This window comes from Perognathus longimembris, chromosome 15 (assembly GCF_023159225.1).
Source record: "Perognathus longimembris pacificus isolate PPM17 chromosome 15, ASM2315922v1, whole genome shotgun sequence".
Taxonomy (NCBI): Eukaryota; Metazoa; Chordata; class Mammalia; order Rodentia; family Heteromyidae; genus Perognathus; species Perognathus longimembris.
In genome coordinates, this window is record NC_063175.1 from 44422472 (window position 1) to 44445036 (window position 22565).

The 22565-nt window shown below is 39.4% G+C and overlaps 1 protein-coding gene across 1 annotated transcript in view; it reads right to left on the reverse strand.

The window, feature by feature from the left end:
* Positions 1 to 355: 355 nt before the first annotated feature.
* Positions 356 to 22565, reverse strand: part of Mbd2 (methyl-CpG binding domain protein 2) — a 57148-nt gene continuing 34938 nt past the window's right edge. Inside the window, exons 4-7 of the mRNA XM_048363062.1 lie at positions 11650 to 11740; positions 10033 to 10210; positions 4523 to 4662; positions 356 to 828 (exon numbers count right to left, since the gene is read on the reverse strand). Coding sequence (XP_048219019.1) covers positions 4536 to 4662; positions 10033 to 10210; positions 11650 to 11740 — 396 coding nt within the window. The 3' untranslated portion in view covers positions 356 to 828; positions 4523 to 4535. The remainder of the gene's footprint in view (positions 829 to 4522; positions 4663 to 10032; positions 10211 to 11649; positions 11741 to 22565) is intronic.

The window sequence follows — 22565 nt, forward strand, 5'->3', positions numbered from 1 at the left end:
AGTGGTTATGAAAAAGTGCAAAACATTCTAGCAAAATGACAAATATGGACTTCAATTGACACCTAAGGGGTATCTGTGCACATAATTCACACCATCGGGGAGAAAGAGTCTTGCTTTTACAAAATTATCAAAGTAGTCCTCAGAGGAAAAAAAAAAATAAAACTGCACATGCTAGAAGGCAATGTAACACTCCTGATGAAAACGTAGTTCCCACGCTGGCCAGAAGCATACTGTAAAGGCGTGAACTCTTCTCCACCACCTCCGAGTCAAATCGAAGGCCCAGGATCAAAATATTGAATGTGTATCAGGGCTACTTACTGTGTGTGCTTTTAACAGAAAGAATCCAATCAATCTATGAATATAATCATTTATTTGTCTTTACAGTGATGATGGAAGAATGTACAGGTGTCCTCTTTCAATAAAGTATAAAAATCTGTTTATATACAGTGAAGTCATAATAATCTTTAATTGGGGAATTTATTTGGTACTCCTGATGTGTTTATATTAAAACTGGGGTAGGCGGGGAAACAAATATTTCATGTAAGTGCTACATTTCCAGTAGATTGCACCTGGCATCAAAAGCTCTGCTTCTTCATAAGGGTCTTGCTTGATATTACAAAAGACTAATTTTAAGTCCTAGGACTCAAAATAAACATCATTTTTGAATAATAGATATATACATCAAAAATACATCTAAAAAGGCATTGGTTAGTGCTATTAAAAAGCTCTATGTGCTCGGGTACATTTTTTCTTACAGGCAAACCCAGTGGAAACATTTTTATTCAATTTCTAGGAATTTTCTCTTGGGGAAAGTCAGTTGAAAGTAACCTGTAAGAAAAAAACAGACAAACTTAAGTAATTGCACGACTGCTTAAGTGAAAGGTCGGCAAAGTATGAAAAAGTAATCAGAAGCTACATTTCACTTAAAACTATGTTTTTGAAATCTTGATTAAGCATTCAGTTATAACACTTTGTAGGTAAAATTTCAATAAATTCATACATTGAAAGGGCCCATTGCTCAAGTATTTTGATGATAATCTTTAATCCCCATTTAATTTTCAAAGAAATCATATCACCTTTTGGTATGTTTAAATATATTCCGTATCAACAAGTAACTAAATGAGTATACCAAAAGAACTCAGAGAGCATACTAAATAACCCCTCTGTACATCACTTTGATAATAAGTAAATAATTATTCAGAAAAAAAAAAGTGTAACAGGGCTGGGATGTAGCTCAGTGGCAAAGTGTTTGTCTAGCAAGTGCAACGTCCTAGGTTCGATCCCCAGTACCAAGAGAGAAAAGACCCAAAAAAAAAAGTATAACAAACATATTTGGAGGAGATTTCTACTTAATAATAAATCTACTTAAACATCAATTGGAATGACTGATTTTCTTTGGAGCATTTGGAGACCATATGGGTATGCTCTGAGTTTTAGTGTTGATCCTGAATAAAATAGCCCTGTGCAATTTATCTGCAGATATATCTCATTCACAGCTAAATATTTTCACACCTTTGTTTCCTTAGTTACCTTCTTCTTGGCAATCATTCCTAAAATGTTGACACCTTGTGCATGTCCCTATGATTGTACAATTTAAGTAACACAGTAAGCATCAACTTGTTATTTAACTAGCTAAATACACAAAGGCAAGTCCACTTTGTTAAGATGGAGTATTAGAAAGAACTGTGACAAAATGAGACTAGCACACCTGAAGAGAATTTCAACCTAGAAGACTCAGGGTCCTTCTCTCATGAGCACAGAAGCTGGCCAAGGCCCACCCTTGGCTAAGTTAAAAGTCCACCTATTCTACACATCATTAACAGAAACTAAGTCATGTGGCCAAGCTCCAGTTTCTTAAGCATTTTAGGTGCATATGAGGCTAAATTATGTAAATGAACTTTGATAATAACTAAGAAGTACTTCTTAGTGTTTCAGAACCTACAAGTCTAATTATACCATATTCTAATCATGCCTCCCTCAAGTGTAAGATATGAGACACAAGTTAAGCCAAAATAACAGCCACTGTGTATGTGTGTGTGCGTGTGCGCGCGTGCACACATGCATGTGTCAGAACAGAGATTAAACTCAGAGCCTCACACCCCTGGCTCTTTTTTCTTCTTGCTTACGTTTGGTGTGCTGCCACGTAAGCCATGCATCCAGTTCAGTTTTTTGCTGTTTAACTAAACATGGAGTCTCACAGACTCTTCTGCCTGGGCTGGTTTCAAACTACAATCCTCCAGGTCTCAGTCTTCTGAAGAGTTAGGATTACAGGTGTGATCCACTAAAATAGCAGCCACTTTTTAAAGAACCAATTAAAACTCAATCACTTAATAACTAGTTTATTATTTTTGCTATGAACACATGTACAAGACAATGAGCTGATAGATGCTCCTGTCTGTAAGTGTGAAGTGCCTAGAACACATTGGTGTATAGAAGTTATTGTAGTGTTCACTGGTAGCAACATGTAGGGTAATCTGCAGAAGAAATACAGGCTACACTTCAACTGGACAGCCCCTTGATTATTCCAAAGTGATTTCAGGAGAAAAGTCTTAAGAAATGCCAAGCTGGGGAAGAGAAGTGCTTCCCTGGCCCGTTCTGATGCACGGAGAGGAACCTGGAAAGGGCTTTCATAAAGCACGCTCCCTCGTGGCTCCAGACGCAGCATGGCTAAAAGAAAGAAACCTCAGGTTTCTCTCTGGTAGACTTCAAACACAAACCAAACTACACTCATCAAAGCTCACAGAGCACATCCTTGCCAGCTTGGAAAACAGAGTTCAGAATGTCAACAGTGTCTTCCTGTCCTCATTGTGGAAACAAACAGACTTAAAAATCGAGCTGAACTAGATTTAAAGGGTTCTGTGAGGTCAAAAAAACTATGTGATGGAATGGCATTGCTGATCCTGGGCAGGCAAATACAAGTCGGTCCCACTGAGGCATAAGCCACTCCTGAATTAAGGAACGCATGGAAAAGATGGTGTCAGCAATTAAACTCATCATCCTGGTACTCCCTACCCTGAATCTGTTCCTCTATCCAACAGAACTCGCTCCTGTCAGCCTTGAGCTCCAGTGCAAACCTGACTCTGCCTTGCTATTCTCTTGCCACAGGTCAAGTTACCTTTACCTCAAAATATATCTCAGACCTGCACTTGCCTCCTCTTTTCCCTCCCCTCTAACACCAGTCTCATGAAAAACACCACCATCTCTGCTGGGTACATCCACATCCCAACTCACCTCCCCGATTCAGAGCTTTCTCTACTCCAGTGCGTTTTTCCGACAGTAGCTACAAGGATCGTTCTTTCTTGAAGGGGGCTGCGATACTAGGCTTTGCAGTGGGGGCCTTGAGCTTGCTTGCCTGGTTGGCCCTACACAACTTGAGCCCTGTTTCTAGTCCTGCTCTTTGCAGATTAGTTTGGAAATAGAGTTAAAAGACGTTTATAGCGAGGCTAGTCTTGAACCATCACCCAACAGGTGCCAGAATCTTGAGAAGCAAGGATTACAGGCATAAGTCATTGGCGCTCTTGGCCTACCAGAGGATCATGTACTTAAGCAAATCTCATCACACTGCTGGCCCTTCCGTATTTTCCACTGGTTTGAATGATTGAGCTCAAAGTCCTTAATCATGGCGCCTAGGCTCCGATTAGGGGTGCTGCCCACACACGTACACCCCACCCTTCCTTAGACACACTGTAGTCTACCACACTGACTTTTGTTTTGTCCTGAAATAATCTTTGCTATACCTTCTAATGAGACCACATGTTACCTGCGCGTCCCCTGACTCATTTCCACACATCTACCAGGTGCAAGGGAAATGTCACTTCCTTGGAAAGGCTCATGTTAGCTACCCCTTGTCTCTCCTCAGTTCTAGCTTCAAAATGCCAAGATGCAGGATAGAAGTTGGGAAACAAGCTGCCACACTGAAGCTGTGGAAATCTGAGCATAATCTAGAGAAATAATGTAAAATAACAGCAACAACAACAAAAAATATTGTACTTGTATCATGCTAGTGACTTTAGGACCAAAATTTGTAGTGCTAGGAACCACAGCACCACTTCTGGCTTTTTCTGTTTATGGGGTGCTGAGGAATCGAACCCAGAGCTCCATGCATGCTAGGCAAGCACTCTACAACTAAGCCACATTCCCAGCCCTGTCTGTTCGTTTGTTTGTTTTATATTGAGTCTATGGTAGGAAGAACCTACAAGGGAAAGATATTGCCTATATTGCAAGCATCATTCTAAAGGGGACTCAGTGGAGCTCAGGTCAATGGGATGCAATGGGATTCCTCTCCTGCAGCTTTCCTCCCACCTGAGCCCGTCCAGATCTCCTCCTGCTTCACTCTAACACCAGGCACATGTTCCACCTGGGGCCAAATGTCCTCACAGAATGAGAACAATGGATGGAATCACTTGGATGGCTCTAAATTCAGATGGGAGACTTGGCAGCTTTTTATTCTCTGCTGAGGAGGCTGCGAAGGGAAAATAAACATTGTAAGCTCCACCTGCCTCTGTGTCTGGTGTCCCTTTACCTGATCATACGCATTAGGCTTCGTCTCCACTGTCCATTCCAATCTCCATCTCTTCTGTATCCGCAGCCCTCGACAGGATGTCTGCCATGAGCGCCTCTTCCAACTTCTTGCGGACTTGTTGTACTCGTTCTTCCTGTTTCCTTTTCAAAAGCACAAGAAAAAGAACCTTGACAATCTGACAAGTAATGAAAGGAAGAAAGTGCTACATCTTACACTGGGGCTTCTCTGTCTTGTTTTTGTTTTTCCTTCTGCCACACTTGATGTGAACTTGGGCCTTGTGCTTGCTAGGCATGCGCTCGACCACTGAAGCCATGCCCCCAGTGCTTGAAACTGCTCCAAGAGTTCATCCTCACTAAAAAAAAAAGTCACTAAATTCCTTAAAACAGACTTTTCTCCTAAAAAAAAAAAAAAAAAAAGGATGTTCACAGACAATTATCTCTTGTCTCAGAGAATTCTGGAAGCAGTAGTTTTATTTCTGTAACTTCTTCTGAATTTGAGAAGTTCCAAGTGAAGGTTTGCCTTTATTGCTATGAAGAATAATTAGAAATAACTTGAAAACAGGCAAAAAAAAAAAGTGGGAGGTAATATGGAAAATGAAGGAAAAGCACCTTCTTTGGTGACGGACTGAGAAAGACACAAAGCATAGGCAGAGAGGGCTGGAATATGGACTGGGTCTCCCTCCATGGCTTTGTTAGGAGAGAGCATTCCTGAGCTCCCATGTCTGCAGACAGCAGGTCAGCACAGAAGAGCCACAACCACATGAGCTGGTGAACTGACCACAGAAGCCAAAAAGCATCTGTTCAACTGAGATGAGCAAAGTAGTACAAGACACCAGGTCAAATCTTGACTACCAGGAGACCTGGAAGATGAAAGCACAAATAAAGGCCCTGAACCATTAGACAGAAAAACAAAATCTAGGAGGAAGTTCAGCTGCCAGTACATATTTTATCTTTTAAAACCAAAGAAAAAATTGAGAATAGCTCCCTAAAGGGAAAGAGAGAATTTACACTCAGAACCAGCTAGAGAAGCATGAGTAGAAAAAACACTGGCATGCGTGCTGCTCACATCTGTCATCCAGCTATTCAGGAGACAGAGTCAGGATCACAGAGTAAGGCTCTGGACCCTCTCTCCTAAATCAAAAAGGTTAAGTGAGCCAGGCACTGGCAGCTCACCACTGTAATCCTAGCTACTCAGGAGGCTGAGATCTGAGGATCACAGTTCAAAGCCAGCCCAGGCAAGAAAGTCCATGAGAATCTTACCTCCAATTAACCTCCAGAAAACCAGAAGAAGAAAAAAAAAAAAAACAATAGTGGTAGAGCACTAGCCTTGAGCAAAAGAGCTCAGGTACAGTGCCTAGGCACTGAGTTCAAGCCCCAAGACTAGCAATAACATCAAAAAAAGATAACTGATTCAAGTGAAAGAGCATTTACTTAGCAAGTGCTGGGCCCTGAGGTCAAAGCCCAATGCCTCAAAAAACAACAACAACAAAAAAAAAAAAAACACAGAAGAAACGGAGAGAGGCAAAGGCAGAAGTAGAAAGACAAGCTTCAACTAGAGAGCGGGGTCGCGCCCTCCTCTGAGAGAAGAAAGATGAGGAAGATGGATAAAGATGAGAATATAGATTAGCACAGGGAAACTCTTGGCCTGAAGTGACAACCAAGTGAAGTTCTCTACCAGTAACTGAGAAAGACAGACTCCAGCCCTACCCAGACCTGGGACATTAGAAAGAAGCAGAGCCATGACTGCAAGAGTCAATCACCTCCGTGTATTCAGTCAGTGTATTCAGTCCCTGGAGGCTCCTCAAACTGTGTAGTTAATATTTATTCTATATTTAAAACAAATTTTGAAAACAAAGCCAGGCAGCTGAGGAGCAGGGAGTAGTTACTGAGTCAATCTGAGCTCTACAGCTGCTGTCCTATTGAAAGAAATAAAATCAACAGACCTTTACGTAATGGAATAGGGTCAAAAAGAACACATTTGCTTGTTTGTGAATCTCCCCTCAGCCCAGTGACTCAAAGTTTATGCCTTCAGCTTCCCTGGCAGAAAACAAGAGAATGCACAGGCATAATCCCGCAGAAAAGATAGGGCAAATGGAGAAAACGGTGTTTTGTCTTAAACCCTAAAGCCCACTATTAATTTTCTTGTGCATGATTTGAGTTAATTAAAAACAAAACTCAGTATAGTACAGCTGATCTAATAAAAACAGCCCTTAGTGATGGGGCATGAATATAAAGCACATTACATATATAGAGATATGAATACAGCATAATGAAACCCAATAAAACCTTTTTTTAAGGTGGAGAGAAAGGGATTAAGAAAGAATAACAGAGGGGCTGGGGATATGGCCTAGTGGCAAGAGTGCCTGCCTCATATACATGAGGCCCTGGGTTCGATTTCCCCAGCACCACATATACAGAAAATGGCCGGAAGTGGCGCTGTGGCTCAAGTGGCAGAGTGCTAGCCTTGAGCAAAAAGAAGCCAGGGACAGTGCTCAGGCCCTGAGTCCAAGGCCCAGGACTGGCCAAAAAAGAAAAACAGAAAGGGTGAATTTGATCAAAGTACGTCATATGTATGACAAATCAAAATGAAAAACATCTCTTTGTACAGTTAATTTTCTCTAGTGAAAATGAAGAGCTCTTAATGGGCCTATACCTTTCCTAAAAGAAATATGTAAAAGCACATTCAGGGGCCAGAGGACAAGGAATGTAGGCCGTCTTTAGGGCTGAAAGCAGACCCTTTCCCATAGCCAATGAAAGAACAGAGTTTTAGCCTAACAACCGTAAGAATGAACAACTACATGAGCTTAAAAGGGAATCCCAAGCTCCTGAAGGCAACAGTCTCCAGCTTCAATTTCAATCCTGTGAGACATCAAAAGAGAACCTGAGCTACTGACCTGGACTGCAATCTCACAGATTAATCTTTAGGCTGTAAAAAATTGTGACAATTTGTTACAAACTATTAGAAATGAATGAAATGGATGAATGAAAACATCGACTTTGCTGAAAATATATATGCTTAATGTTGGAACCTTCAGTTAAGTGTTCGCTCTGGCAGCACATGTGACAAAATGGAACACAAGAAGATAGCATGGCCCCTACGCAAGAATGCTATCTTTGGTCAGGGTTTACTATACTCAGCATATTGACTACATAATGAGAAGAAGCATAATAATTTCATCTGCAGTCACTTAATTTGAGCCTACTTTAATTCAACAAGGAATGTTTGCTTAATAATTTCTGCTAAAATGATTAAACCAAATGAATAATTTGTTAGGGAACTTTACCAAAACAGGAAATAGTCCAGATCTGTCTTTTGATAATTCCTTCTACTCCAAAGATCTGGCGACAAAGGCATGGCCTGCCCAGGGAATCCCCCAAGGAACAACCTGGATCCCCTGCTGCCTCACTCTGTGCTCATCAAAGGCAGAAAAGCACTGGCTTCCCATGGGATTTCCTACCTCAAAAATAAGAATAGACTGGGAATGGGGCCTATCAGTAGAGTGCTTGCCTAGCATGCATGGGGCCCGGGGTTCAGATTCCACAGTACCACATAAGCAAAAGTAAAGTTCTTTTAAAAAAAGAAAATAAGAATAACCTAAAAAAGCAAGTTGATTTCTTGCTTTGACTTTGCATTTTGTTATTCTCATTTTTCACAATGGAAGATCATATATCCCATGCAATCAAAGCATATGAATACAACTTGGAACTCATTCATATCTTTGCAAAAGGAATTACTTTAAAACCCAAAAGAAGCTTTCTAATTATAAACCTAGATAGACTTGTGCATTTAGAAACATTTTATACCAACTATTTATAGGTTTAGGACAGAATACAAATTTTATTTTTTAAATTATGATTCAAAGGTGCCATCTACTGGTTTCTGCTAGGAATAGTACTCCAGTATTGAAGTTCATAAATCCTAGCATGAATTTCTTTGTGGTCTTACTATCCAGAGTAGTTTTACTTCTCCTAAGCATTGGTTTTCTTATGCTTTCACGATTCTACCAGTCTGAGCTGTATATTTGCCTTTCACTGTTTATTTGCTTCTAAAAATCTAAATTGTGACCCAGAATTAGAAAAAGTAAAAGATGTTAATACATGCTGTTTTTATCCTTTCTTATCCCTGACTCTGTTTTACAGCTTTAATCTTTGCTCCTTTTCATTTGCTTCTTATCTTGCTATAAATGTGTATTTGTATGTATATAAGTGTGTATGTTTGTTTGACTTTGTAACTTCCTTACACCTTTCCTTGGAATAAAGTGAAATAGAGAAAAATCTCTACATTCAGCTCAAGAGAGGTAATAAACACAATAAGGAGAACTAAACTGACCTCTGAAAATACAACCTAACTTAGAGCAGTATGGTCATGCCGATCATCTCCTTTAAAGAGAGTTGGTTTGTAGACAAATTTGGTTTGAAGCAACTATAAAAGGGATGAAGAAGAGGCTGAAGATATAGATCAGCGTTACAGTGCTTGCCTTACATCTGGAAGCCGGGGTTCAATCTCAAGAAAGAAAAACAAAAGAATATACAAAAGGCCTGACGAATTGAAGAGGCTCATTAGGGCAGAAATTGTGAAGGCCAAATTAGAAAAAAGACTGCAAAAACGATGTGTAGAGAATATAACTGATCTGGCAATAGACACTCTTGTAATGATTCCTCTGATATGCAGCACTGTCCATCTTTTCGGAGCATATACTTGTTACAAAAGTCTATTATAGGGCTGGGAATATGGCCTAATGGTAAAGTGCTTGCCACGCATACATGAAGCCCTAAGTTCAATTCCTCAGTACCACATATATAGAAAAAGCCAGAAGTGGCGCTATGGCTCAAGTGGTAGAGTGCTAGCCTTGAGCAAAAAGGAGCCAGGGACAGTGCTCAGGCCCTGAATTCAAGCCCCATGACTGGCAAAAAAAAAAAAAAAGTCTATTATCATTTGCCACCAATTTGAATTGGAGGAATTGTATATGTATCATAAGGTATCATGGGGATGAGACCTAAGCCCATATAAAAAATTCACTTGTTACATGTACACCAAGACTGGAGATAATTTAATACACCATTTAAAAATAATATATGAGGGGCTGGGAATATGGCCTAGTGGCAAGAGTACTTGCCTCCTACACATGAAGCTCTCGATTTGATTCCCCAGCACCACATATATGGAAAACGGCCAGAAGGGGCGCTGTGGCTCAGGTGGCAGAGTGCTAGCCTTGAGCGGGAAGAAGCCAGGGACAGTGCTCAGGCCCTGAGTCCAAGGCCCAGGACTGGGAAAAAATAAATAAATAAATAAATAAATAAATAAATAAATAAATAAAATATATACATATATATATTAAAGCTTTACAGTACAAAATTTCACCTGTGTCATTGTTGTGGAGCTCAGATTTTGTAGCATTGTGGCAGTTTTCAAAGGAGGGATGTGCAGCTGTGGAGCTACGTCTAACATGCAGGAGAATATTTATCCACAAGCAAAACCCAAGTTTCCCAAGTCAAGGTAAAGTACCTTACCTAATGTCTTCATCTGTGACAATGAAAGCTTTGCAGAGGGGCTGAGATGTGTTTAGCCAAACAGCGGGGTTCTTTTCCACAGCTGGGGAGACTTGTCCCGTGATTGGTGCAGAGCTCGTGTGCAAAGCACTGGCCACAGCAGATAAAAGGGTCTCATCATTACTACCTGGACCAACTCCTGCAACAAGAAGAAAGAAGCACCACTGAGTGGAAGATTCCCACTGTGCTGAGCAAACCCCACATGACACAACCGATAGTTGTATTCAGTGGGATCACCTATTTAAAATCAACATAAACCAAAGCAACAAACAATACATGTCCACTTACTGAGTAGTATACACACCAACAAAGAATTAATATTAAAATAACAGTAGCAAAAGAATTAAGTGGATTTTGTTGTTGATGTTCTTGTTTGCCAGTTCTGGTGCTTGAACTCAGGGGGTGAGCACTGTCCCTGGCTTCTTTTCTTTTTGCTCAAGGCTAGCACTCTACCACTTGAGCCACAGCAACACTTCCAGCTTTTTCTGTGTATGTGGTGCTGAGGAATTGAGGCCAGGGCTTCATGCTAGGCAAGTGCTAGGCAAGCACTCTACCACTAAGCCACATTCCCAGCCCCAAATTAAACTTTTCAATACATTTTCCAAGGTGACTAAACTTCAGAAAAGTCAGCCACATTTGCTCAAAATAGAGCAAACTACTTAAATAATCAAAGTCCCTTACACTGGCACTATATTATATCAAGACTCCAAAGAACAAATCCTGGAATAATTTTCCCTTGTATTTTGGACATTAATTTCCAGCAATACTTCAATGATTATTTCCTTTGTTTCAGGACATGAAAGAAAAAGCCAGTACAAGCATACTACTCCTGTAGCTTCACCAGCCTTTTCGGATTGATAGAGTGAATACTTGCACATCTTGACTACTTGTAGAAGACCGGCATCATGGCAAAATTTAAGTGAGCTGCTTTAAAGTTCTAAACTTAACTTAAAGCAATAATTTTCAAGAACAGGAAGCAATGAGACAATAGCCCAACTGTAAATTATAGTGATTTTGGTTCATGTAGGATACATCAAGATTTAGAAAGCAAAATTGTAATAATAGAAAAGTAACGTTTCCCTAGAACTTGGAGTTATCTTGTGACTGACAGAACCCATTAGCTGTCATTAGGGACCAAAGTACAAGTTCCCTCTGCCTATGTACAGCAGTGGCTTGTGAAAAGAACAACAGAAAGAACAACAGCTGTTAGCTGTTCTTTTGGTAAGAAGATGAGAGAGAAAGAGAGTAAATGTTGGGGCTGGAGGCTACTGTAATCAAGAAGCTAGAGAAACTCCATCTGCATCTAGAGCTCATGTAGCATACATGTGCAACACAAGTAGATGATGAACCTAACCTTGAGCCACAGGTTTCGAGCCTTTAAAAAAATCTGCAGTAATATGTTCATGGAAGTAACCCTACAACCTGTAGGATTTTCATGTTCATGTTCCCTGGGTCCACTACAAGAGGTCCACAAACCAGCAAGAAACATGGCCGAGAGTCAATTCTGAATCCACAGAATCTAGGTTGGCACACAGTAGGTACTTAATAAATATCTGCTCAACTAAACTTAGATAATACCTTGAAGACCTTTAGGTAGTTCCATGGTTTTTATAATTTGTTCTGTTACATCTGATGCACTAAGTCCTTGTAGCCTCTTCTCCCAGAAAAGCTGAAAGGCAAAATATCACTGTTAATAGATACATTCTTGACACAAGAAAGTAGCGCATCGATGCTGTTGAATAATGAAAATAAAACCATTTTGATAATTTCCTATAATTTTTTTAAACTTTTCCCTATGACAGGCTAAACAATACTCAAACATGAGTTATTTCAACACACCGTGACTTTTTTTGTGCGTGCTAGTTCTGGGGCTTGAACCAGTGTCTGGGTATTGTCCTTGAGCCTCTTTTGTACAAATCTAGCACTCTACCACTTGAGCTACAGCTCCACTTCCGGCTTTTTTGGTTGTTTATTAGAGTCTCACTGACTTTCTTGCCCAGGCTGGCCCAGACATGAGCCACTAGCACCCGGTATAACTCTTTTAGTTGATATTACTCAAAATATGTTATTTTATGCAATCTATTCATTTGTATAGTATTACTACAGACTATTTATACTGTATACCATGATCAGTTTTTAAAAGGTATCTTCCAAAGAATATAATTTGAGTTATTTAAAAGCTCATTTGGGGGCTGGGAATATGGCCTAGTGGCAAGAGCGCTTGCCTCCTACACATGAAGCTCTCGGTTCGATTCCCCAGCACCACATATATGGAAAACGGCCAGAAGGGGCACTGTGGCTCAGGTGGCAGAGTGCTAGCCTTGAGCGGGAAGAAGCCAGGGACAGTGCTCAGGCCCTGAGTCCAAGGCCCAGGACTAGCCAAAGGAAAAAAAAAAGCTCATTTGGTATGAAATTCTAATGTTAAACTTATCAGGGAAAAAGAAATAATTAAGGCAAGTATCAGTGTCTGTATTCAATACAATTAGGAAACGAGCCACCCTACATAAATGATGCTTCCAAGACAATGATGTCTACCCCTTCAGCACACTTTACAGGGGGAAAAGGAAGCCTTCCAAAATAGCTTAGTATGAGCTTGGCTTTTATCCTGGTTTTTATATTTACAAATGCCTTTCTCCCTGTCACAAAGGGACTAAGTCACACCACAGTCGCTCAGTGGCCCAGGCCATCATTTGGATGTGTGAGAATACTGGAAGGTTCTTCATGTCTTAGGGGGCTACCGAGGTATACAATCGCTTATTGAAATACTAAATTGTCCTAGATAGTTGTGTTTTTAATTTTTTTTGTCCTTGTTGTACTTTAGTTTTTTCTAATTAGCCATTACTTCTCATTTACCTCACTCATTCAGCATATATTTATTGAGCTCCTACTATGTGCTATGCATGGCCTCTGGGTGCAATAGACAATTAGGTAAAGCTTGTCCTCATTCTCAAGCCTTATTTCTTTTCTAGTCTGCCTCACATTTATGAAGACAAATAGGAATGGGGGAGAAGATTCTGGAGGACTCTCTAGTATCTTAAATCATGGATTAAAGGCATTTAGTATTGAAAAAAATACTATGTTAAAGATCAAAAACACAGGAGCAACTACACTCAGCCTAAGGATATGAAGGACACATGAACACATGCAGAAGCCCCAGAGCCCACAAGATGGATGACTCTGACATGTTCTATAACCTCTTCCGAAGCTTTTATGTTCCTCTTCTGCAAACATGAAAGCAATCGCTTTCATATAAGATGACTGAGAATTAAAGAAACATAGCACCTGTCATATAGCCATAAGATTTATTATATTTGCTTCCAGCAAATTTTGGTCATTCTTAGGAATAATTGCCCCCACACAAATTTAAAGGTATGGGAATATAACTATATTTATTACAGAATAACAGTATAAAACCCTCAATGTTACCATCAGGAGTAACCAGCAACCAAGAAAGAGCTTTCTGTCCTCTAAATATTTTTGGTGTACAGTTACATCTCCTTTTTTCTCCCTACAAATTACATCAAAAGTGAGAAGACAGGAGAACATTAATCTCCGTGAATACAAGGAACTGAATTATGATGATAATTGATGACTGTAATAAATATGCCTTAATAAATGTCCCAAGAAACCCTGCTTACTATTTACTCCTTAGTAAAAAAAAAAAATGCCCTTTTTGTTTTAAATACCATTATTAAATATCATATTTACAGGAAAGAGCAAGGAAAACAAAGGTCACTTAATTTCTAATTAGTACAGGCAGAACTCCGAGATGTGTATGTGTGTGTATATACATACACCGTCAGTCCTTTATGGGTTCTGCATTTTTTTCAACCAACTACAGACCAAAAATTTCAAAAACAAGTTGTATCTACTGAATATCTATAAATGCTTCTTTTGTCGATATCCCATAAACAATTCATCATAACAGCCACTTACACACCATTTATGCTGGATGAAGTATTACAAGATACCTAGGTATAAGCTAATATAAATGGGAGGATATTCATAAATAAATACCAGTATTATGCCATTTGCTACAAGAGATCTGGGCATCTGTGGATTTTGGTATCAGCAGAGGGTCCTGGAACCAATTCCCTGAGGATACTGAAGGATGACTTACAATATAATTTACTTTTCAAAAATAAGTCAACACCACTAATAACTAAAACCATGTGAATTATGAACATACATGACTGCTAATATTTTATGTCTAAAAATTCTTGTTTCAGATAAGAGAGGATAATTTTTGACCCTACCCTTTTTGGGGGAGGGGAGGGCATTCTGGAAATTAAACTAGGGATTCACGCTTGGGAGGCAGGCACTCTACCACTTAAGCCATACATACTTTCAGCCCGATCCTGCCACATTCACTTGCTTTACATCTGTCAATAAGGGAGATAACACAAAAAGGAAAATTTTGCAAAGTAACTCTTAGATTGAAACATGAGTAACTCCAGATTTCATTAAGTCCCAGTATCATCTGACAGCCCTCAACTATAGCTGTCAGAATCTGACAAGCATGCGCAGACTGCTCAAGTTCTTTTGATATTAAAAGCATCATCTCGGGCTGGGAATATGGCCTAGTGGCAAGAGTGCTTGCCTCGCATACATGAAGCCCTGGGTTCGATTCCCCAGCACCATATATATAAAAAATTGCCAGAAGTGGCGCTGTGGCTCAAGTGGCAGAGTGCTAGCCTTGAGCAAAAAGAAGCCAGGGACAGTGCTCAGGCCCTGAGTCCAAGCCCCAGGACTGGCCAAAAAAAAAAAAAGCATCATCTACAGAGTTCAGCAGAAAATATGGAATGTTATGCCAAGAAAATAGGTGTGTGTGTATGTATATGTGTGTGTGTGTGTGTGTGTGTGTGTGTGTGTATAGGCTGGGATGAGAAAACACTAAATCAAGGCCAATTCCTAGTTTACATCTATGTGACTAATTCTTTTTTGCTCTATATGCATCTTCTCGGCTTCTTCCCCATTTTATTGTTTTCAAGGTTTTGGTATGGGGCTCTCTATTGAAAATGCATTTAAATGTACACAGAGCAGCTAGTATTTTCAACACTTTGTTAGTCACTTGATAGAGTATCTTGAAAAGACAAGGCTATAGGAATAGTTGTTAGAGATTGGGTGGAAGAAGGGTCAGCACAAGGCACTACTTAGGAATTTAGGATTCTAGTCTCTGGTTTTTAATAGACCCATATTTAATCCATTTAGACAATGACCAAGGTATGGTACATTCCTTACAGAGTGGTTCAATACACACTATCTCCCTCCCTCCAGGCCCACTCTATTACACTGTCACCATTTCTTTTCAATTTGCACAAAATATGTTCTTACCAAAAGGAAAAAAACAGCGCCTCTCCTCAAATTCTATGGTCTTTTTTCATTAGTTTCAGCCACTGTGTAGCCCTCAAGGCTTTAGAAAGGGTATAGCAGGGGAGATGACCTCCTCAGCCTAAGTTTGAAAACTCTTCCCCAAACATCCTACGGCCAAAGACAGTATCACTGAAAACATCACTCTCTCCAAACGTGGAGGTTGCCCCTCTTCACCACAGGTGCCTACTGTCCTCCAGCACACTCTAGAATACTACTACTGTCATCAATCCTAATCCGGACACTTGATTTCACCTGCCTAATCAAACCATGTTTCTCAACTTCATCTTGTCATCTGATATAACATCAAATATTCAATAAATATAATACGCAAAAGGAACAGTGAATTAACAGTTGCATAAAATCCAAAAACATAGTGCTATCACTCTTGGTTATTACATCCCTCTCCAATCCAATATTAGAAAACTAATAGTTCTTGTGTACATCACCTTCTATTGGGAATGGTCTAGGCAATATCCTATAAGCCAATAAGACAGAGAAACATAGGATAGGATTAAAGGTCATGTAAACCCACAAAAATGCCTAACACATTGATAGGACAATACATTTCTGGAGAAAGCATCTTAGTCAGTAGAGCTAGTCATTAACCTCTCTCCACAGTTCTCTTCACATAGTACACACACTTAGGACATCAGTGAAAACCTACTGCCAAGTGCTTCAGCCTATGTCTTAGCCTCCCAGAGGACAAACAGGATAGCATATCACAAAAGCTGCTGCTTCCGAGAGACGGGATGGCAAATACATGTACTGAAAGTAAAACTACCTCAGGATACAACTGGTGCATTTTCATATTTCAACTGCTAAAAATTGAACTTGGTCTTTGGGAGATTTGTCAACTTTCATGCAGAATATAGAAGAGGATGAGGGAAAAAAATAAGGATCACAAAACAAAAAAATCCTCACAACCACACAAAAACACATACTCCTACAACAGATCAAGGTTCATGTTCATTATTACCTTCCACCACCCTGAACTTATTAAAAGGCCAGTGTTTCTAAGTAATTTTATACTGAACAATAACTGAGGTGATCTGTTTTAAATATGTCCTAAAGCCTCACCCTCAGAAATTCTGTCCTATAGGTCTGGTTTTGTTTTATTTGTTTAGCTATTTATCTATAAACACCTTAGGTGATTCTGATACAGGTATAAATTATCTTGGATTGAGAAAGACTGGTTTGGTTTGAGGCGAGAGAATGATAGTGTACACAGAGAGGGGGTGTACTGTAATTACTGAGTTTTAATTCTAGTTATACTAGAAGAAGCAGAAATTATTCTAGCATGTTGGTTGTAGAAGACTGTAGGATGATACTAACCTTCTTATTATTTCATTGCAGGAGGACATGTATTAAAATGTATTTAAAAGTCTACCTAGGCTGGGTACTAACTCAAGCTGTGAAGTAATAGTGGTGGTAGAAGTCAATAGTGGAAAGGAGAGAAGAGAAAGGAGGCCTCCACACCATGCACATACTTAGGGAAATGCTGTAATGCAATTGCATCCTGTCAACTTCGCAAAAGGAGAACAACAGAACACAGTTCTGACCAGATCTATGTAGTACAGAGAAACCTTGCTCGAATTCCTTATTAAAATAGCCCAAGAGGGGCTGGGGATATGGCCTAGTGGCAAGAGTGCTTGCCTCCGATACATGAGGCCCTGGGTTCAATTCCCCAGCACCACATATACAGAAAACAGCCAGAAGTGGCGCTGTGGCTCAAGTGGCAGAGTGCTAGCCTTGAGCGGGAAGAAGCCAGGGACAGTGCTCAGGCCCTGAGTCCAAGCCCCAGGACTGGCAAAAAAAAAAAAAAAAAAAAAAAAAATAGCCCAAGAAGTTTTCCTCCTTGAAGCTCCTCACTGGGAAGAACCACAGAAAAGATTGCTATGGGGATCCAACTAGCTAGTAGTGTGGGTAAAGAACCAGGAAAGCCCGGGGGTGGGCAAAGCATTATGGAGAAAAACAGAAGCCTAGAGAAGATCAGAATTTTGTTCTATTTCTACTCCAGTGGATAACATAGATGGCTTTTAATTAAGATTTCCCCAAAGTATAATTTTCCTCCTATTTTTAGTCTACCCATTTCCATATTGTGATGACAGTACCAACTTTAGAAAATCCTCAGAAGGGCTTTGAGTTTATTTCACAAACAGAAGATAGGACAGAATTGGGCAACTGAGATGTTTCTATGTTACAATGAGTCCAGAAGGGGGAAAAAAAAAAAGCCCTAAGCAGTCCTAATAGTCTTAAAGCAGTGTTCTTCAATCCTGGCAGTATATACACTGTGGCAAATATTGAGCAGCTTCCTTAGTCTATACCCGTTAGATGTCAATAGCATAATCCCAGTTGTAACAACAAAAAAATGTCTCTGGTCATTGCTAAACATCCTTGGGTCTTAGGGGAGAGAGGGAGAAACAAGAACAAGAGTTGAGACAGACAGAGAGAGAGAGAGAGAGAGAGAGAGAGAGAGAGAGAGAGAGAGGGGGGAGAGAAAATATTTACAATTAGCAGGGACCCAGCTATCAGGAGAGTCCTCCACTGATATATACCACCACTGTACTGTGTGTGAGTTGCTTTCTCAACCTTAAAGAGAACCCCTAACCCCGCTCCTCCTTTAAGGGCTTTGTGAGACTCACCTATGTAGCCTGACCTTAGTATCTCCTTTGATCCAGCCAAGTAAGCAGTAGGAGGAGGCCCAGTTACTGGTAAGTAAAATAAAGCAGAACTGGAGAAATGTGTCTTACCATTGAAATTCAATGTATTTCCTGATAGAAACATGGCTAGAAGCAGTAATTATTTTTAATAATTTGGACACAATTCAGATTATTTGATCTCTTATAGGCTGTTCTGAGATACTAGAACCATTATACTATTTTCTGTTGGAAGATGCAGAGCTCCCAATATTTAAAATGTGAAACTCTACATTACAACTCATAAGTTAGAAAGAAAATTATGTAAGATATTATTAGAAACAGTCTTATTTGCCAGACGAATAGGGATCATGCACATATATCAATCTATAACATACTACTGAGAAAAGTTCCAGCCCAAAGGAATGACTTGAAGTGTTCAAGTACAGGTACAGCAATAATGTAAAACACACTGCAGAGAAGAACACGTTAATGTTCACAACTTCTTAGTACACAGTTATCATTAAGCTTGGCTACTTCTAAGCTAAAACTCCAGAGGAAAAATAGAACCCCACAAAAAGTACAACTTATTTCAACACTTATCAATCATCTTGAAATGCATTTGCTTTCCCTTTTGAAAATATGATTTCCATTAGAAGAAAAGTACACTAACCATACTTTAGCACTGACATGCTGAGGTCAATAATGAAACAAAGACTAAAAATTCCTCTATGGCCAAACTCGTTTCCCTTTGTTAGCTTTAGAGACCATATGCTAAATATTAGCCCTAAACCATGAAGCCTATAGTAAGTGACTCCACTGACAAGAAACATCAGGGGCTAAAATATCCTGAATCTCTAGAAATGTCTTCCTTCTACCTGGGAAGGTGTCTCCCTTCACAGAAGTAAGGATTCTGCTGCCCTGCTAATAACACTGTCCCCACACCAGGCCTCTTATAAACCACTCTGCTTGGGGCTGGGAATATGGCCTAGTAGTAAAAGTGCTCACCTCGTATACATGAAGCCCTGGGTTCAATTCCTCAGCACCAAATATATAGAAAAAAGCCGGAAGTGGCGCTGTGGCTCAAGAGATAGAGTGCTAGCCTTGAGCAAAAAGAAGCCAGGGACAGTGCTCAGGCCCCAGGACTGGCAATAAAAACAAAACAAATAAACCGCTCTGCTTAAAACAGCCCCATGTAGTACCTGAGGTGTCCAGTTATGGTCAACAAAAACTCAAATAAGATGAGCTGCAAACATCAAAGGAGCAACATGTACAACCTTTCATTTGTCATAGTGTTCTAGAAGAACTAGAAAATTACAAGAAAATTATGATGTAAAGCAAAGCAAAGCTTGATTCATGCATGTGATGTACAAAGTATAATGTGATCTGTTAAGGCAAAAAAAAAGGATAAAGAGAAAGGACAAAGAAAGCAAAAGGCAAACATCAGAGTTCATAAAGACAAAGAAACTGTAATTATCTGCTGTAGTTGTGTCTAAACTATGTCAGGAATATACTTTTTTTTTTCCAGTTATGGGGCTTGAACTCAGGGTCTTGGCACTGTCCCTGAGCCTATTTGTGCTCAAGGCTAGTGTTCTACCACTTGAGCCACAGCTTCACTTCTGGGTTTTTGGTGGTTTTTTGTTGCTGTTTTTGTTTTTTGTTTTTGCCAGTCCTAGGGCTTGAACTCAGGGCCTGAGCACTGTCCCTGGCTTCTTTTTGCTGAAGGCTAGCACTCTACCACTTGAGCCACGGTGCCACTTCTGGCCTTTTCTATATTATATGGTACTGAGGAATCGAATCTAGGGCTTCAGGTATATAAGGCAAGCACTCTTGCCACTAGGCCGTATTCCCAGGCCCCACTTCTGGTTCTTCAGTGGTTAATTGTGAGTGTTCTGCCTGGGCTGGCTTCCAATCGTGATCCTCAGATCTCACCCTCCTAAGAAGCTAGCATGAGCCACAAGCACCCGACCACAAATACTCTCTTAACTCACACACTGGCACATAATGCTTGTCAAATGTCTGAAAGGTACAGTTATAGAATAAGACTCTCATTCACCATGCTTAAATTACTCATGTGGGTTTTCTCTCATATGTGGTTGTTAAGCTCAAAATACAAACTCCCATAAAAATACACAGGATATATGCATATATAGTCATCAAACTGACTAGAGCAAAGTATATGTAAGAGTAAAACACCACAGTGTAAAGTCTTTGAAAAACTAACATACAATTAACAAAATGAACACTGGGAAACTTACACAAGTTTTGAATGGAGTTCTAGTATGAGGGGGGCAGGGTAGATGAATGGTAAAAGGAACAGTGAACAAATACAGTCATAATAGTCAATGTATGTATGTGAAAAAGGCAGTGGGAACTTGATGTAACTGGTAGGGAAATGGAAAGATGGAGGTAGGAGGGAGAATGTTGGGAGGAGGAACTCTGAACAAGATGCATTGTACATATAAAGAGGCGTATTAAATTTCAACACACACAACCACTTGAAGATTAAAAATTAATTGTTTTTCATATGCTGCTGCTTTGTAAAAAAGTTTGGAGAGATATTTTATTGGTATTAGGCACATACACATACTGCAGCACAGTCTTCCTCCTACATACTTGTCACTTGTCAGCACACTTGGAATTATTTGTTCAGTGTTTCACTTTCCTAACGACACTGAAAGTTTCTTAAGGGCATGGTGCGGGTCTAACTTCTTTGTCTATGCAACTTCTGTCATGTCATCACCAGTAGATGCTGTTGAATAAGTGAATCAGTTATTCAAAACCCACTCAACTAGAGGAATTTTGATTTCTAATAGACAGGCTTTTCATTAGTTGCTCATAAGAAGAGACCTTTCAGAAAAGCTTTTTGAAACTAAATGTAATAGTCTAAATTAAATTCCTAAATTTTTATAGTAGGTCACTAATGGGTATTATTTCTTGTTTAATACCAATAAAGCACAAAATACAAATGCATATGTATTATTTAAAACATCATTAAGTAACCACTAGAATTAAAATCAGGTTATAAATCCTCAAAAGGGGAAGGGAAAGAAAGAGAAAGGGGAAGTGCAGGGGAAAAGAGGGGAGAAGTGGAGAAGGGAGAAGGAAGTTTTTGATATAGCAATAGTAAGTTAAAAAGTGTAGTTTTATGAAAGAATACACAAGCCAATAAAATACCCAGAAAAGACTAACATGCAAGCAGATCAAAGGAACAGCGAAAGGGTCACAAACGCACTTTCACACATAAAAACATTTTCCCTATGAGAAAGTCCCCAAGACTCTTATCTCCAATTAACCACTCAAAAACTGGAAGCAGCACTGTGACTCAATTGGTAGAGCACTAGCCTTGAGTACAAAGAGGCTCAGGTCAGAGCCCAGGCCCAGAGTTCAAACTCTAGTACTAGCATGAGAGAGACAGAGACAGAGACACAGAGAGAGAGAAAGAGAAAGAGAAAAAAATAAGCATGTAGCAGAAATTCTGAACGGAGAGAGATAAATTACAATGATATAGAAAATGTAGAAAACAATGACTAGAACAACAAGAACAAGCCAGGCGTGTTGGTGTACACTATGACCCTAGCCCTCTGGAAGTCCCCGCAGGAGGACTTCAAGCTTCAAACCAGCCTGAGCTGTGAGAATTTTGAGGGAAAGGAGTAAGATGGCATCACTTGCCCTGCCCATGAATATTCATAATGTAAACCTCATTTAATCTGTTTACTTAAAACCCTGACTCTCTGAATGAATGCGGAAAGAAAACTGTGTTAATCTACCACTGTGGGAACTCAAGAAATAATGCTTAAAATTAATAAGTAAGAGTATAGCCTAGTAAGTTAATTATTTAGAAAAATGGAGTTACTTTTAAAGAGAAATGACAAGAATTAACAATAATGCTTTTGTGAATGGGACTAAAAGACAAAATGTAGACATAAACTACTTTGTTAAAAATCAGTTTTAATATTCTTTTTTTTTCATCTGTATTTCTGGTTTTTAGAAAAAATTCATGGATTCCTTACACAAGATAGTTGTCATATTTTAAAACAGTTGAAAAAATATATTAGATGTACATAATAAGCTATGCATACTTTTTTAAAAGTTCATACATAATGTTTCAGCTATAGTTCTTTCTTCCTCCATAAACAATGATAAGCTAATACATCAAAACTGATTTTTCTCCCATAGGTTCCGAACCATCATTTTTTGCTACCGAGATATCCAATGATTACTTAACAATATACATTTCCTAATTCAAATTCATATCTCACTATTTTTTGTAATACTAAGCTTTTAATATGTCCATATTCCTGTCAATTACACCATTCTGGTAATTTTAAGAGTCTTCACAAGACACAGCTGATCAGTCAGTAAATTTTGTCAACCATTTCATGACCAAATAAAACAAGCTTTATCATTAATGTCTTAACTATCAACAAGATTTTTCTTCAATAAACTAGCGCTAAGTCAGTCATGCTACAACACATAAAACAG